Here is a 16870-nt window from a genome sequence, read left to right as displayed (position 1 = left end):
TGCTGGGCTCTGCTGGCCACAGCACCTGGCGGGTGGAAATGACGGGCCCCCCACGCAGCAGCGGGTCAGGCAAGGGCCCTGGGGTCGCACTCTGCCCTCCAGGCTGCCTTCCATCCAAAGCCCCAGCCTCGTGGCCCACATGGCATGGCACCTCGGGCACTTTCTGCCCTCCTTGATGGCCCTGAGAGCACAGTCCCTGTGACCTGGGGTTCTACTCGCCCTCCTCAGAGGTCAGCAAAGGTCCAGGTCCCAGCCATCATTTTGAGGTTCCTCTTATATTTAAAAATTGGGAGAAATTCCAAACAAGGGTTATAAAATTATGCCATGTTTTACCATGCTTATGATCATCGTAATAGGGCTTTGAGCCCACAAAAGTATGATGCAGTATGACTGTCACAAGACAGTTGAACAACTCGTGTCAATTCACAAGGCATTACAGTAAAGATGGTTGGTAATGGGATGCATGTTTATATTTGCTGAAAGATGTCTTCCTTTAACTCAGTGACTCTCAGGCTGTGTCCATAATCTCATTTGAAGGCCCAAAGTCTAAATTTGGTGCCACCATTTGTATAAAAAGGCCCGGGACAAATGGCCCTCTGGCTCTGTCCTTCCACCCCCAAGTCCTTGGGCCTGTTTTGATCAACTCTGGGCTCCGTCTTCTCCTGCCCGGGCCAGGCTGAGAGGGATGAGGCCACTGGGATTACTTCCTGCTCTCGCACACAGTCCGCGCAGGTCGTCAGCTCCGCACTCACACGTGTGCACCTGTTCTCTCCCTCTCTCCATCTGTCTGTCTGTCTCTCTCTCACACACATGCACAGGTTACCCATATAACAAGGAACTCCTCACCCCCAACACCTGGACTTGTTTTCAGGTGAGACGCAGTGACCACTGAGCCAGCTCGTTCATAGTAGCATCTGAGCAAAGACCATGTCGTCCACGCGGTACAATGTGGGGCCAGCTCGGGACTTAGGAACCTGACTACCTGTGGGCTGGGTGTCTTGAAGGAAAGTTTAGCGGCCACGGCCTCCGTGGGCCCCACTCTGTTCCTCTGTTGGAAATAACAATCGTAGATGTCAAAACCCTTAAAAGTGGGCTTCCCCTTTGACAAGAAATTCCCTCCTAGGAATTTCTCCTAAAGGCATATAATCTGAGGTGTGCTGGGTTTAGCTGGCAGTTCTGTTTGGAAAATAAAAAGCTGAAGGAGACCATGTGATACCGGTTTCGATGGAGCGTGGTGCAAAGAACGGGATGACGTGAGGCTGTATGGACACTGGAGGGACTTCGTGGAGATACAGTAAGTTATGTGGTTTATAAGCCAGTGTGTGTGAGCTGGTTCCTTTCTTTGTAAAATATGCTTGTAGGGAAGGTTTTAGGAAGACTTACCGGGAAGATGCTTCTGGACTAAAAGGAAGAATAAGAACAGATTGTGGGGGCCCCTGGGTGGCTCAGTCAGTTGAGCGTCCGACTTTGGCTCAGGTCATGATCTCATGGTCTGTGAGTCTGAGCCCTGCGTCAGGCTCCGTGCTGACAGCTGGGAGCCTGGAGCCTGCTTTGGACTCCGTCTCCTCTGTCTGCCCCTCCTCACATGTGCTCTGTTTCTCTGTCTCTCAAAAATAAATAAATGTAGGGGCGCCTGGGTGGCGCAGTCGGTTAAGCGTCCGACTTCAGCCAGGTCACGATCTCGCGGTCCGGGAGTTCGAGCCCCGCGTCGGGCTCTGGGCTGATGGCTCAGAGCCTGGAGCCTGTTTCCGATTCTGTGTCTCCCTCTCTCTCTGCCCCTCCCCCGTTCGTGCTCTGTCTCTCTCTGTCCCAAAAATAAATAAACGTTGAAAAAAAAAAATAAAAAAAAAAAAATAAATAAATGTAAAAAAAAAAAAGAAAGAGAAAAAAGAAGATTGTGCAGGCTTTTATATTTGGAGGCTCTGGGGTCACAAGGCTGGAGCTTGGATCTAACCTTAATGATGGCTGGTGACCTTGGGCAAGCTGGCCCAGTGTCTTCGTTTCATAACGGGGGTGGTAACAGGGTTTTCACAATATTTAAGGAGAGAAGTCCCTGAAGACTCTTGGAAAAGTGTCTGGTACTTAGTGAGCTTTTGCTAAATACTGCCTATTGCTGTTATCGGAATTTTCTGAATTGAACGTGCACTGTCTCTAGAATGAGGACAGAAAGGCTTTTCAAACGCAAAGGAGCTGCTTCTGAGTTCCTTCTGCTGTCATTCCTGACCCAGCGCCTCTCCTTCCCTCAGGGGTCACGTTTTCTTTTTTCTGGAAGACGCACGGAGAGCAGTCCAGACCGATCCCTTCTGCATACGGGGGACAGGTCATTTCTGAAGGGTTCAAGGTCTGCTCCAGCGGCGGCAAGGGCTCCGTGGAGCTGTACACGCGGGAGAACGCCAAGACGTGGGAGGCCACCTTCAGCCCGCCAGGTAAGGGACCCCTCGGCCTCTGCTTTAAGGGCTTGCCTGGGAAGATGCTGGAGAGCGCCTGGGCCCCTCCCACCCCAGCTGGGCCCTGCCTCGGTTGCCTGATGCCCCCGTCTCAGCCTCTGCTTCCTGGGGGGAAGGTGCTGGCCTGACCTGCCAAGGTCGGGGTGGGGCTGGGGGAGATGAAATGCGGTACTGCTTAGCATGGCTCCTGCTCGATTTCCCCCTCCCTTCCCCCCTCCCCTCTTCCTCCTGCTTCTTTCTTCTTTTGCTCCCCCTCCTCCTCCCTATCATCCCTCGCCTCCTCCCCCTCCTTCTTTCTAGTGGTATAGACTCGGCAATGTTTATTTAGAGTATGATGTGAAGACTTTTTGGAAAAGTGGCTGAAGACTGGGGAGGAAGGGGGGTCTGGAAGACAGGAGTTGGAGCCGTGGTGGGGGTGCCCTGGGACACGTGGGGAGCAGCACGGTGGGCCCTGCCGACGTGGGGGAGTTTGCAGGTGGGCGTTGCGGGCCAGTGTGGCTCGGTCTGGAGACTCCTGCTTTCTCTGTGCTCCGTGGGGTGATGTGGGGTCGTGCAGTGGGCACAAGTCAGGGGTGTGGGGGGGGGGAAGCTTGGGGAGCAGAGGGTCTGAAGTGGACACTGGACAAGGTAGAGGTGACCAGGGCCCCAGAAGTGTTGGGGTGACATTGAGGGGGAGCCCAGTCCAGGCTGGGGACTAAGAGGGAACCACGGACGGGGCTGGCAGAGCGAAGGCCTCCAGGAAAATGCACCTTCTGGCCCATGGAAAGGAGGCTGTTATGGCTTAGTCGCTAAAAGACCTGGAACCAAACAGGTGTGTCCGAGCCCTCTCTGTGCCGGGCTACCTAGGGGAGTGGGGGAGCCGTGCTCACTCACTCACACCAAGCCTGAACGTTGTCTGCAAAAGAGGTCTGGGAGGATCTCGCCTGCTTGCTTTCTCTGACCCCAGGTCAGGAGTCTCTGCCTCCCCTGCCCCCCCAGACGGAACTACCTGTACCTTGTTCCTGGCTCTTATCACCTTCTGCCCAAGGTCAGGTTCTTATGTAACAGCCTTATCCCCATGATCCTCGGGGCTGACACTGTATGGGGCACCCAGTAGGTTTCCTCGACATATTTTAAGGTGAAGTCTACTGAGCTCTGTTTTTCCACCCAAGGAAATGGGGGAGAATTGTAAACATTTCTGCCTGGCAGTACACTCTATTTGTTCATTGAAGAAAGTTGTTATTCTTGCTTTAAATTCAAGGGCTATACACTTTGGACCCATTTAGGACCCAAGGGCTCTCCAGAGACTCAGGATTATAAAGTTGCACAGTCCTGAGCAACCTGAACAAGAAAGTCCTAAGTAACTGCTGAGTGACTGAATATATAGAATATATATATATATTTTAATTATTTTATTTTTCATCATGATACATGTACTCTTTAATCCCCATCACACATCTCCCCTCTGGTGACCATCAGTTTGTTCTCTACGGTTAAAGAGTCTGTTTCCTGGACTGTTTCTCTTTTTTCCCCTTGCTTGTTTTGTTTCTTAAATTCCACATATGCATGAAATCATATGGTATCTGCCCTTCTCTGACTTATCAGAATATTCAATAGCTCCATCCACACCATTGCAAATGGCAAGATTTCATTCTTTCTTATGGCTGAATATATATACCACTTCTTATGCATTCATCAGTGGGTGGATGCTTGGGCTGTTTCCATAATTTGGCTGTTGTAGATAGTATTTTTGTATTCTTTGGGTAAATACTCGGTAGTACAATTGCTGGGTTGTAGGGCGGTTCAAGTTTTAACTTTCTGAGGAGTCTCCACACTGTTTTCCACAGTGGCTACACCAGTTTGCCTTCCCACCAACAGTGCACGAGGGTTCCTTTTTCTCCACATCCTCACCGACACCTGTTGCTTCTTGTTTTTGATTTTAGCCATTCTGACAGGTGTGAGGTGGTATCTCATTTGATCTGCATTTCCCCGATGAGTGATGTCGAGCATCTTCCTGTGTATCTGTTAGCCATCTGGATGTCTTCTTTGGAAAAGTGTCTATTCATGTCTACTGCTCACTTTTAAATTGGATAATTTGTTTTTTGGGTGTTGAGCTGTATCGGTTTATTATAGACTTTGGATAATAACCCTTTATCAGATTCGTCATTTGCAAATATCTTCTTCCATTCCATCGGTTGTCTTTTAGTTTTGTTGGCTGTTTCCTTTGCTGTGCTGAAGGGTTTATTTTGATGAAGTCCCAACAGCTTATTGCTGGATGATTTAAGATGATTCCGGGCTCAAGATGATACATGTCCTTTAAAGGGCTGCCTTATTCCTTCCAGAAGTAAGCCCATGAGATAACACAACACTTGCAAAACAAAGCTGGGCCCTTCGTGGGGCAAGCTACCACCAATGTCTGATGAACATTCTTCTTATTGGGTCACTGTGGTTCTCAGGCCAGAGAGAATGAGCCCAGAGGGTGGCCCTGACTACCATGATACCACCATGCTTATTAGTGTTCCATATACCATATCAGAGCAGAGGTGGATACCAACTGCCCTGGGCTGAATCAGGCCCTCGGATAGGTTTTATTGTCCAATGGGTTTTATTGACCTGCACTATGATGGCACAGGCAGGACTGAAGAAAAAGGATTGTTTTTTTGAACAAGTTACCCCCATTAGCTATTATTTCATTTTATTTTAAAATAGCAAAGGATCTAATTTAAAATAGCAAAGGGTCTCTCTGGACTGCTTCTGGAATTTTGGGGATGGGGACAATTTCTTCTCTGTGCTTCAAAGTACTGAGAAAAGTTAGATCTATATTATGAAGGACTCACCAAGATTAACAGTGACTAATCATCTCAAAAGGGATTTAACAACTCAGAAACATGTGCTTCCCACATCAGCAGAACAGTGATCTTTGTTCTTTCCAGGTCCCTACTGGACTCATGTCTTGTTTACATGGAAATCCAAGGAGGGTCTGAAAGTCTATGTCAATGGGACCCTGAGCACCTCCGACCCAAGCGGCAAAGTGTCTCATGCCTACGGGGAGCCCAGCGTCAACCTCGTGATCGGGTCTGAGCAGGACCAGACCAAGCGTTATGAGGTCGGAGCTTTCGATGAGTTCATCGTCTGGGAACGGGCCCTGACCCCGGACGAGATCGCGATGTACTTCACAGCTGCCGTTGGTCAGTGGGCACAGGGGTGGGGGGTGGGCTCGGGCCAGCTCTGCCCGTCTCTGGAAGGACACAGTGGGCACGGGGGGTGGGCTCGGGCCAGCTCTGCCCGTCTCTCGGAGGACAGGGCTCCTTCCGTCCGCCTCCCTCACTAGCATTTCTCGCTCCGCGCTCTCCTGAGGGGACCGTCTGCGCCGCAGGCTGAGAGGCATCCTAATGAACCTCATAAATACAGCCGTTTCTCTAGAACACCTGTTCCCCAGGATGGAGAAACTGGCACCTTAACGGAGACACACTGAGATGAATATCCTGCTGGTCGCCAGGGGGTTTTGAGGTGTATGTGATGGATGATTACAGACCCTTTGGGAACAGGCATTCCGGGTCCTTTAGTGCATCTGATCAACAAATGCTTACCAGGTGCTTCCCGCATGCCAGGCTCTGATGGGCCCTCAGGGACAGGTGGCCTGGGTTCAAACCTTCACTCAGCCACAATGAACTCTGGGACGTGGGAAGTCACTTTTTTGGCTGAGGTAAAATTCATGTAACATAAACTTGACCATTTTAAGGCATATGATCTGGTGGTACTTCCTATGTTCACCAGCTGTGCGACCATCCCCTCTGGTTTAAAAAGTCTAATCACCCCAAAAGTAAATCCAGCACCCGCTAGCTTTCACTCCCCAAGTCCCCCTCCCAGCCCTTGGCCACCGCTTAGCCAGTGTCTCTACAGATTTCCCTCCTCTGGGTCTTCCAACCACATGGAATCATGTAGTATATGACTTTTTGTATCTTTTTCTTTCTCTTTTTTTTTTTTTTAATTTTTTTTTTCAACGTTTATTTATTTTTGGGACAGAGAGAGACAGAGCATGAACGGGGGAGGGGCAGAGAGAGAGGGAGACGCAGAATCTGAAACAGGCTCCAGGCTCCGAGCCATCAGCCCAGAGCCCGACGCGGGGCTCGAACGCACGGACCGCGAGATCGTGACCTGGCTGAAGTCGGACGCTTCACCGACTGCGCCACCCAGGCGCCCCGACTTTTTGTATCTTAATCTTCCCAAATCACTGTGTTCTCCTTCGTAAATGGATGGCGACAGTACTACTCGTGTCCCAGGGGTGGGGGGCTGTGGAGCCACAGTGTCACGGGTGTCAGGCCTCAGCACAATGCCTGCATGTGGCAGGTTTTCACAACATTTTTGCTGATTTACGATTACTATTTACTTCCCCCATTCTATTTTCACTGTGATAACAAGGGAATGCACTGGTCCTTGAACGTGAAATAATCTGCCAAAAAATGACAGTCACTCATAAACATTCGTTGGTTGGCCACTGCATGGACACCAGAGCAGCAGGGGCAGGTCGGGACCGGGAGGTGTAGGTGTTAATGCAAGGCTTGCCCCCTCTCAGGTTCTGACAGTGAGTCCCTCGGCTGTTAGGACCCTGTGATTATGTGACAGAAAACACAACTTGAGTGACTTACGCCAACAAGGGAAATGAAAAACAAAACAAAACAAAACAAAACAACTCCCACAATGGAAACAACAGGAGAAAATCCGCTTCAGGACCGGTTTGCTCTAGGTGCTCACATGTGTCACTGGGAATCTCTTTGTTTGACCCCACTTCCTTCTGGTGGCGCCACTATGGCTGCCGTTCCCTCCAGGGTTCCACCCCATGCTCACAGAAGATGAACTTCTCTTTTCTGTCTCCTCCTGCAGCAGGACCGGCCAGGAGCCTCATTTGACCAGATGGACCCATGTGTATCCCAGTTTCCAGGAGCTGAGAACTGCGGCTGGGGGTGTGGGATATGCTGACTGCCTTAGGCCTGGGTCACAGTCCACTCCTGACATGGCAGTAGGGTTGGCTTGTCCCAAATGCAGAGGAGAGGGGACTCCCCACAGATGACTGGGGCTGCTGATCTCGAGAGCAGGGCATGGCCGCTGTGTGTGCAGGAAGTTGTGTCCACGGCGGCCTTTGACACTCATCCTTCACTAAGAAAGTGGAATTCATTCCTGTCACACAAGTGACAGAAGGACAAAATATATGTCCTTTACAAGAAAGAAGGATATCAATCTTCTGCATTCTATAGCTTAAGATTCAGAGATTTGTCACCAAGACTAAAATGTCATCTGTATTTGTATTACTGAAAGCCTGAAACAAATCCTTCTTTCTCGGTACGTTACCATTTTAATAACACTGGAAAGACGTGTTGCTCTTTCTGGTTCTTGTGTCTGTACCAGCAAACCCTTGTCCCCAGGACATCCCAGGGCTCAGAAATGGGGCGATCAGCCCCACACATGGCACAGCCTTTCAGGTCACCTCACCCTCTGTGCCCCATGAAGGTGGTATCTGATTTTGGGGGGGGGGGCATTCAGGAGAGGTGTTGCATTAACACCTACATATCCCAAGGAGTGCACACATGCACCTTTGCTGAGCCAGAACTACACCCATCAGGGCCCCGTATGGCTTGGGGACTTGCTTTTGGAGACAGGTCACATGACATAAAGCACGTATAGAGAAAATGATCTGGAAGTTCCCTAGACTGCTCCATGTGAGTCGGTCCATCAGAGCCAGGGTCATGCCAGCTGTGTGAAGACAGACATCTGGGCTGAGGTCCAGCCTGCTCTCAGGCCAGGCCAGGGCCCTGCTGTGTCTGGTCTGTAGGAGGAGGCAAAACCTGGTCTTTGCATAAAGCCCCGTCTGCACACCAAGGGTGAGCCCAAAGCAGGCATTTCTCTGCATGACCGGCCCAGAGGGGGTGTCCCCTTCTAATCCATTAGCCAGAGCAGGCCAGATGCGGTGACTTTTCCTAATTCATACAAAGGCAGAGGGTTGATCATCCATCACCTGGTCAGCTTTGCTCCCAGTGCTACAATGGATGGCCACCCCTTCCACAGAAAATCAGAGGAAGTAGAAGGCTGCGTTCAGAGTCGTGCGATTTCCAAGTTATGTATTTTTGAAAACTGAAAACACACCCACACAATCCGATGCCCACAAAACAAGAGCCCCTTGGGACCTGGGACTCACAGAGGACACGAAAGATTCTCATTTCTTCTCGTAGCCTTCCAGGGTCATCGACGGTGACGACGGGCAGGGTTGCCGAGTTAGTCCTTACTGTCCTGCACTTTACTTTGTGGACTCACACAAGTTATATGTGAATTGGATGGGACTCGTCTGTGACTACTTGGCATTTGAGGAATGAATGTCACTCTGACTTGGAGAACCTAGCGTTTGGGTCTCTAGTCCTCTGGGCAGAGTCTCCCCTTTGGCGTCTTGTCCCCCAGCTACCGGGCCCCACATAATCCGAGGGGCTGGTTACTACTGGAGCTAACGAGGGATGGTGAGGTCATTTCCTTAGATCACTTCAAGCAACCTTGAGGGATTTTTCCGAAAATGAGGTAGAGCATCTAGTCAGTCTGTGTTCTTACCAGGAAATGCTAAGATTCGAAATAGCTGGTGGAGAAGAGGAAGAGAAGAGCGAATATGGCTTATCTTTGGTGTTAGATGTCTTCGTTATTTGTAATTAACCAAATGGAAAAGAATAACCAGAATCCTCAGGGTTGAAAGGACTCAGGAGGACAGTGTGCCCCACCACTTTGTCTGTCTTGCTTCTTCTGTCTGGGAGGGATGGTCTGTCTCTGCCCAGAGATTAGCAGCACTCTGTATTCTATCCCCAACTAGTCCAGGTGTAATTGAAGGCCGTTTCTTTTGGTTCTTTATCTATCTGAGATCGGTAAAAGCTTACATAAAATCATCTTTTTATGTGACGACTTGCGTGAAGGGTGTTCAAAAGCGATTGGAAATATAAATAGAAAAGTAATGTGACCTGGGAAAATCCATACCACCTACCCATTAAGCTAATTTATTAGCCCTGTATCTGTGCAACAGCATTCCTGCTCAGCATTCTCAGGCTGTCTTAGACGGGTCTGAAGCTGGAGAGTTTTGAATAAAGGCAGGCCTTTCTTAGGCTGGAAGAGTGACCACGGTTTAGTCCTAAATTCAGTGTTACTGTTTTTTTCCCCCCAGGAAAGCATGCTTTGTTGTCTTCGACGCCACCAAGCTTCTTCATGACACCCCCAGCCAACACTGTGGTGAGCATGCACATCGATCTCGGTCCCCTCTTGCTGAAAGCCTTTCGGCTTAGACTATGCCAGGGCTGAATTCCATCAGACAGTCTGGCTCTCTCTTGTTGGCAGTGTAGTGTCCGGGGAGGAATCATCCCTGGAGGAGAAGCTAACTTTGGCACTAACTCTGGATGCTCAGCTGACTGAAGGGAAAGTCCTCTGCTTCTTGTGGCCTGTGGCCAGAGGGGTCGAAAGGAAGTAAACCAGACGTCCGGGGACACAAACACAGAGACCGTCTCCTGGGCAGGCGGCACAGCGAGCGGAGAGCAGGGGGCTGTGCGTGGATGCATGCCTTCTGTCTGTGCCCCTTGTCCCGTTGTCTGAGGAGAGATCAGTCCACTCAGAAACGTCCCCCTCTGGAAGCAGTATTTGTAATCATGCTACTTACCTTACTTGGGAGCTTTAAGGGGACAGCGGGGGCGCAGACTCTTGCACCATTTGTGTGGGTGCAAATTCCAGTTGTTTCCCATGCGTTTCTGGGTCAGCCTCTCTGTGCTTAGTTTCAACTCTCAAATAGGTGCGTCTTTCTTGAGGCGGTCAGTACGTGTCAGAGAGTCACGGAAGTGCCTCATATGCGATAAGAGCGAGTGCCATCGTCACGGGGCTTCACGAGGCACGTGGCCTGGAGCACAGGCTGAACTTCTTGGACTTGCATCCCCAGCCCGAACTCACACCTCTCATTCCTTTTAGCTGCCCGCCAACGCCTACCATCCTATCATAACCAACTTGACGGAGAAGAGAAAGAACCTCCAGAGTCCAGGAACGGTACTGAGTTACCTGCGAAACGTGTCCCTCAACTTACCCAGTAAGCCCCTCTCCCAGGAAACAGCGCTGAACCTCACCAAGGTAAAGCTATTTCTCTTCTGCGCCTGGCAGATCACAGCAGGCAAACTGCCAGATCCAGGAGCACAGGCGTGTTTTGTTTGACCTGCACAGAGTCATAGAAAAGTCGTGAGCTTTTACGTAAAAGTCTGGGTTACAGACTTCTTGTGAACAGCCGGATGGGGTGGCCCCTCCAGCCAGCTCTGCCCAGCACGCTGGGGCCTCCCTCAGCTCAGACTCAGCTCTTCACCTCCTGTTCCCAGGTCCGCATCCACCTGGCGGCTGACCATCTGGGTGTGCTACCCGGCTGCCTCCCTTGGCAACAGGTGAAGGGTGGGGTTGGGTCTCGGGCAGATGTAGCCCTGGTGTGCACACAGCGTGACCCCCCCAGTGCCGCGAGGTGCAAGTCAGTGGGAATTGCCAAAGTTACCTAAAGTTAGGTGCCATTTATGGGATGGAATCAAGGTGCTTTTCACTCTGCAGATCAAGGTAGGGGCCGATCCCTGGCTCTTGTGGACTTAACTTGATCTCAGCACCAGGGCTCTCGGCCGAGTGGGTTTCCCTGGGGAGAGTGCAGTGTAAGGGTCCCGAGCAGGGTGCAGAGGGCTGACAGCAGGGTTGAATTTCCCTCCACGGCTGCTTGCCCAGTGCCCTTGGTCACGCTGCTCATTTACGATATGGGGGCGACAACAGGATACTCGGCTCGGGGGACCCAGGTGGGCTCGTGCGAGCGGAGAACAGAGTCTGGCACAGGTGAGCCCTCAGTTAGGGTTCTTCGTCCTCCCAGACCCGCTGGCTGCAGACGGACGTGGAGGAGCTCGGGACACCCGGGCGTCCTTAAGGGGGGGAGGGGCGAGTGCTGACATCTTTGGCGCGCTGGGTTCCGGGGTCCTGGCCCCTGCCCCATGTCCCCGGCCAGGCACCCACCTTCTGCCAGGCTCGGCGTCTCCGCCAGCGCGGAGAGGCCATTCCGCCTTATCCGCCTCCTTGCGGGAGTGGTTCTGGCCGCCGGGGACTAGCAGCAGCACGAAGGGCTTACTTCCACACAGGGGCGAAGGAGTGCTCCACCTGGGCTCCAGTGCTTCGGCCTTCCCGCACACCAGGGCTCTGGGCGACAGCGCAGTTCTCCACACACTCCGCAGCGTTTCCCACCGGCTGCCGGGGTAGCGCCACACCCCAAAGGTAGCCGACCGCCTCCGGGAGGGAGCCGGAAATGCTTTCCCAGGGTTCCCCGTTCGGATCTCCCTTCACAGCTCATTGGGCAGAACTCGGTCACATGACCACCACCTGGCCAGTCGCTGGCCAAGGGGAGCAGGCGGGGCGTGATGGCTCAGCCAATCATAAGGAGATGGAGGCGGGAACAAGGTGCTGTACTTGCGCACTTCCAGGCACCACCCCCCCACCCGCTCCAGGCAGGAGCCCTGGGGTGGAAGGAAGGATTCCCAGGGGGCGCGGGTACGTGGTGGGTGGGCGGTAGCCTCCAGGGTATGTTTGTGTTGGAATGTGGAATCCAATGCAGGTTTCCACAGGTCATTTTGAAGCTTGGTGATTTCCTCTTTCCCTGCGCCTCCCTCTCTGGGCCTCCTGACAGGGTGGGAGATTGCAAACTCGGCCCTGATGGACCGAGGGAGGAGTAGAGGCAGCGGTTCACCTGCAGGGGGTGGCCGCAGCCTCGGATCCACCGGAGTTTCATCTGTAGGGCAGCCTCTTATTTTGCAAGGGAAGCCGCATGCCTGGATCCTTCAAGTGGAAAATAATCCAATTTTTAAGAAGTGGACAGCTAACGGACATTTGAAAGCAGTTATTTGCGGATTTGTGCGGCGGGTTCAGCCTGTGGGCTCTCGGTTTGGGACCTCTTGGTGTGGGCCCCGGCGGAGAGACCTGCCTGGGCGTCCTGCAGACGAATCCTGCAGATTTACTCCAAACCCCACCCATCTCTGATTGGGTGAGAAGTAAAAACCCTTGGCGTCCATTATTCAGTTTTCCGTGATGTCCTGGCTTCTCACTGGCTAGCACTGGGAGGGGGAAAATGAGGAAAAATCATTTCCTGTGCTGGGTGATAAGGACACCGTTAGCCGTATCTGGCTGTGGAGTACTTGAGCTGTGGCTAATTCAAATTGAGATGTGCCCTAAATGTAAAATATGGCCTGGATTTCTAAAACTTAGGACAAAGAAAAGAGTGTGAAATATTAAATTGATAATTTTTATGTTGAGCGCGTGTTGAAGTGCTATGTTAGGTATATAGGTATAGGACTGAGTAAAATATATTCTGAAAATTAATTTCGCCTGTTGCCTTTTAACTTTTTAAAATATGGCTACTAGAAAACTTAAAGTTTGAAATGTGGCTTGCATTATATGTTTATTCCACCAAACTGCGCTAGAGTAGGAGTCGGCAAATTGTAGCCCTTGGGCCAAATATGGTCTGTTGCTTGTTTTGCTAATCAAGTTTTATTGGAACATGCTCTTTCGGTTCTGTGTTGTCCGTGGCCACATTTGCACTACAATGGCAGGGTTGAGTGTTTGTGACAAAATTGTACTCAAAGCCTAACCGCTTTACTAGGTGGGCTTTAAAAAAAATAAAAGTGCCAACTCCTGTTCTAGATTATAAATTCTAAGATACGTGCTAAGCAGTGTCATTTTGTCTGCCTTTAGGCTTTCTTAAAAACCATGGGAGAGGTTCTTCAACTGCCCAGTTGGATTGATGTGTCAGAGGTAAGACAAAAAACATTTGAGCTTCAAAACGTACATACTTTGGGAACTGCCGTGTCTTCCTAGAAGTGGTATGATTGTGGCCCAATTCACATCTCTAAGAGAAATGATGCATCCCTCCGTCCCGCAATCTGGGACGTTAGAGCTCAGACCAGATATACAACTGATTTGAAGTGCCTTGTCTTCTGTATGGCTTAAGGCTTGTGTGTCAATAACATGCCACTGTCCTCCACACCGAGCAGGGAGGGGGTTGCAGTTCTCCATGAGGACTGCATACTTGGTTGACGTTTATCATTTTTCATGATAAATTTTTTACCATCACTTTCTTCTCGAATGGTAATAAAAACATGTTTTACGCTTAAAGATCACTAGCTTATGTGAAAAAAGTGGAACACGTGGCAATATGTACTTCGTGATAAGTATAAGAACCAAAAAAGCTTCTCTTTTTCTCTGAACAGCAGATAGAGAATGGAATACTTTTTTTTCTTTTTAAAAGTAATGTCATTGACTTTACTGCTTGATAAAACAAGTTAATAAGCTGTAGAGAAGGTAGAAACTGCAGCTGGTAAGAAATATATAAAAGAACAGTCACCTGAAGTCTTATGGCACACCGTGACCCTGAGCACTCTTGCATACGTCCCTTTCCATCTAGTTTACGTTTTGCTCATGTGTATATATTCCACAAATACTCTCTATGCGTGATTTAACCTGGCTGTCCTTAACTATGTCCAGGGCAGTTTCCAGCAACAGTAGGTATATCAGTCAGGCTAGGCGAGGCTGTGCTGCAGTAACAAAGAGGCCCCTGCATCTCGGTGGCAGAGCACAGGTGAAACTTTTCACTGATACAAAGTGTGAAGTGGGTCTCAGGAGCCCTTTCTCAGTCCAGTGACCTGGGGTCCTGGCTCTGTCCATTTTCTTATGTCGTGGTCTTGACATGGGACCTACAAGGTTGCCTGGCGGGGTGGGGGACGCATAACTGCTTAGCAGGGCCATACCCACACCGGTCTAATATTAAAGTGCTTATTCTCCTGAACCCCTATAATGTTAAAAAAATATTTGCCGGTTGGTGGCAGAAATGTTATTAATGAGATTGCTACAGGATTTACATTTGATGAACTTTTTATTTGAACAGTTTCAAACAGAATGAGATTGGATTTAACCCTGGCAAAGGGAGGGGGGAAAAAGGATCCTGAATTTAAGATTGGGATAATCTTACCTAGAAACCTTTTCTAAAAGGCACAGCCGTCTAGAGTTCATGACCTCCGGGGGTGGCTCTGTACAGGGCTGCAGCCTGGGAAAGCCTGGGAACATGGCCAGCGGAGGACCTGAGTAGGCCTATTTTCTCAGCATCATTTTATTTATTTATTTTTTTTTTAATTTTTTTTTCAACGTTTATTTATTTTTGGGACAGAGAGAGACAGAGCATGAACGGGGGAGGGGCAGAGAGAGAGGGAGACACAGAATCGGAAACAGGCTCCAGGCTCTGAGCCATCAGCCCAGAGCCCGACGCAGGGCTCGAACTCCCGGACCGTGAGATCGTGACCTGGCTGAAGTCGGACGCTTAACCGACTGCGCCACCCAGGCGCCCCTCTCAGCATCATTTTAAAGTGACTTTTTTTGAACGCTCCGCCACAGAACAGAAATGATCATGAAACCATTCAGGCTTAGGCAGGCTCGACTGTTCATTAGAGAGAAGGTACGAATCAGCCACTGCCCAACAGAACTGCCGGCCAGAAACACAGATCTCCATGTGCTCCACTGGGCTTAGCTGATTGAAACCAGGCCACAGGCCTGAAAGAAAATGTCTAAAATTGGCCTCCCTGTTCTATTTCCACCTCATTAGATTCCCATGGAGCGTGCGTTTGTGAGAGAATGCTAAGGACGCTTAGCTGACAGATGGTTTTCAGAAAGGCGGGAAGGAGAGAGGGGCATGATGGCAGACGGGAACAGCCACTGCGTGCCTGGGTGGCTGAGAGGCCCTGTCCCTGGTCGATGAGTGTCTCACAATGAGGGACAGTCAGCCCAAGGTGGGCTGTCTGCAGAGATACGGGGTGACCAGGAGGGACCCCTGCCTTCTTGGGGGCAGCGACCACTGGGATCCTCTCTGCTTGGGGGATGCAGAGTAAGTGGAGAGGGCCCTTGGAGGGAAGGGGTGCACCAGGAAGGTCATGCAGAGAGGATCTGGGGAGCTGGCGTCCGTCCCCTGCACGTAGAGTAGGGTGAAGCCGCTGGTGTCCTTGTCCTGGAGGGGACTTGGGGCCAGTTAGCCCCTTCCGCGGGAAACAGAAGGGGGCATGGCAGGGCCGGTCAGAGATTGGCTGAAGTTCCTGGTGACTTCAGGGTGCAGCTGGGACTGGGTCTCTGTCACCTGGGGCTAAGCCTTGGAGCCAATGGCTTGGGTGGCCCGGGGGACTGTGTTCCGCGGGCTCGGTGCGGCGTTTGCCTGTGAGAGCGGTAGTGGCACGGCTCCTTCCCATCTGGTCATGGAGAGGTCAGGCCTGGCCCACCATGGCCTCCGCAGACGCGGGGCGCTCTACCTTTGGAGGGGGAGGGGGCACCGGCGGTGCCAGTGCGGAGCCGGACCCCGCGAGCTCGGCGAGTGCGTCTGGGGAGGGCACTTGTGCCCGTTCCATTTGCTCAGTTCCTTCACGTTGTGTCGTTTGCAGGACAGCGCCGTCGTGCTGGGCTTGATAGAGACCGTCGACACCGTCATGGGCCACATCTCTTCCAACGTGCAAGCCAGCGACCCTCAGGTCACCATCATCGGCTCTTCCTCCATGGCAGGTAGTCGTCCGCCCAGGGCGGGACGCGGCCGTTGGTGCGGGCGGAGGCGCGGGAGGCGCGGGAGGGACGCTGGCCCCTGGAGTTCGCGCTGACGGCCCTGCGTCCACCTGCGCGCGCTCACGCGTGCGCAGACACATCCGCACAGGTGCGCACCCACACGCGCACAGGCGCGCACACAGCGCACACACATAAGCGCACAGGTGCGCACACACGTGCGCAAATGCGCGCGCGCAGGTGCACACGCAGCGTGTAAACACGCGGGCACAGGCGCACGCACAGCGTATGCACGCGCGGGGATGAGTGCACAGGCAGCGTTTACACACACGTGCAGGTGGGCACACACACGCACACAGACGGAGCACCACGCCCATCAGCCCAGACAGACCTCGCTGCTTTTCTGAGCTGGGTCGCCCTTACACAGGATTACACTTTGGGGGGAGAGTGAGATCGGGGCACACGTGCTCAGCCACGATGCGGACGCAAAGCTACGTAAGCATTTGATGGCGACTGGGGGACCAGCCTGATCTTGTGCTCGGTCGTCTGTGCTCGGAACGGAGTCGAAAAGCCGCGGCTCCTTTGAGTGCCTGTGAAATGAAAGGTGCAGAATCGGGTTTCCGAGGGCCGGCTGGAGGCTTGGCCTAAATCTGCCTCTCCGGGATGGTCGGAGCAGCGTCCCACACGTGCTGACTTCGCAGCGCTTCCCTCCTACAGTCTTTACCTCGGGAGCATTGCTGAGCTCCACCGCAGCAGCCGGGCTCTGGATCAGAAGCCTAGTTGAGCCACGGAGGATAGTTGTGGTGGGAGTTAGTCGGCTGCGATGGCTCCCTCCGTGCAATGAC

General features: G+C 51.8%; 1 protein-coding gene across 4 annotated transcripts in view; it reads left to right on the top strand.

Annotated features, from left to right (window-relative positions):
• Window positions 1–16870, top strand: part of ADGRD1 (adhesion G protein-coupled receptor D1) — a 126510-nt gene that overhangs the window by 25260 nt on the left and 84380 nt on the right. For all 4 annotated transcript variants that reach the window (XM_045459387.1, XM_045459388.1, XM_045459385.1 and 1 more), the window contains 6 exons: window positions 2247–2426; window positions 5360–5614; window positions 9619–9683; window positions 10407–10562; window positions 13191–13250; window positions 15914–16031. In XM_045459387.1, the coding sequence (XP_045315343.1) occupies window positions 2247–2426; window positions 5360–5614; window positions 9619–9683; window positions 10407–10562; window positions 13191–13250; window positions 15914–16031 (834 nt within the window). The remainder of the gene's footprint in view (window positions 1–2246; window positions 2427–5359; window positions 5615–9618; window positions 9684–10406; window positions 10563–13190; window positions 13251–15913; window positions 16032–16870) is intronic.

This window comes from Leopardus geoffroyi, chromosome D3, assembly GCF_018350155.1.
Source record: "Leopardus geoffroyi isolate Oge1 chromosome D3, O.geoffroyi_Oge1_pat1.0, whole genome shotgun sequence".
Taxonomy (NCBI): Eukaryota; Metazoa; Chordata; class Mammalia; order Carnivora; family Felidae; genus Leopardus; species Leopardus geoffroyi.
Note: the sequence above shows the minus strand (reverse complement) of the source record. Positions and strands in the feature narration are given on the sequence as shown.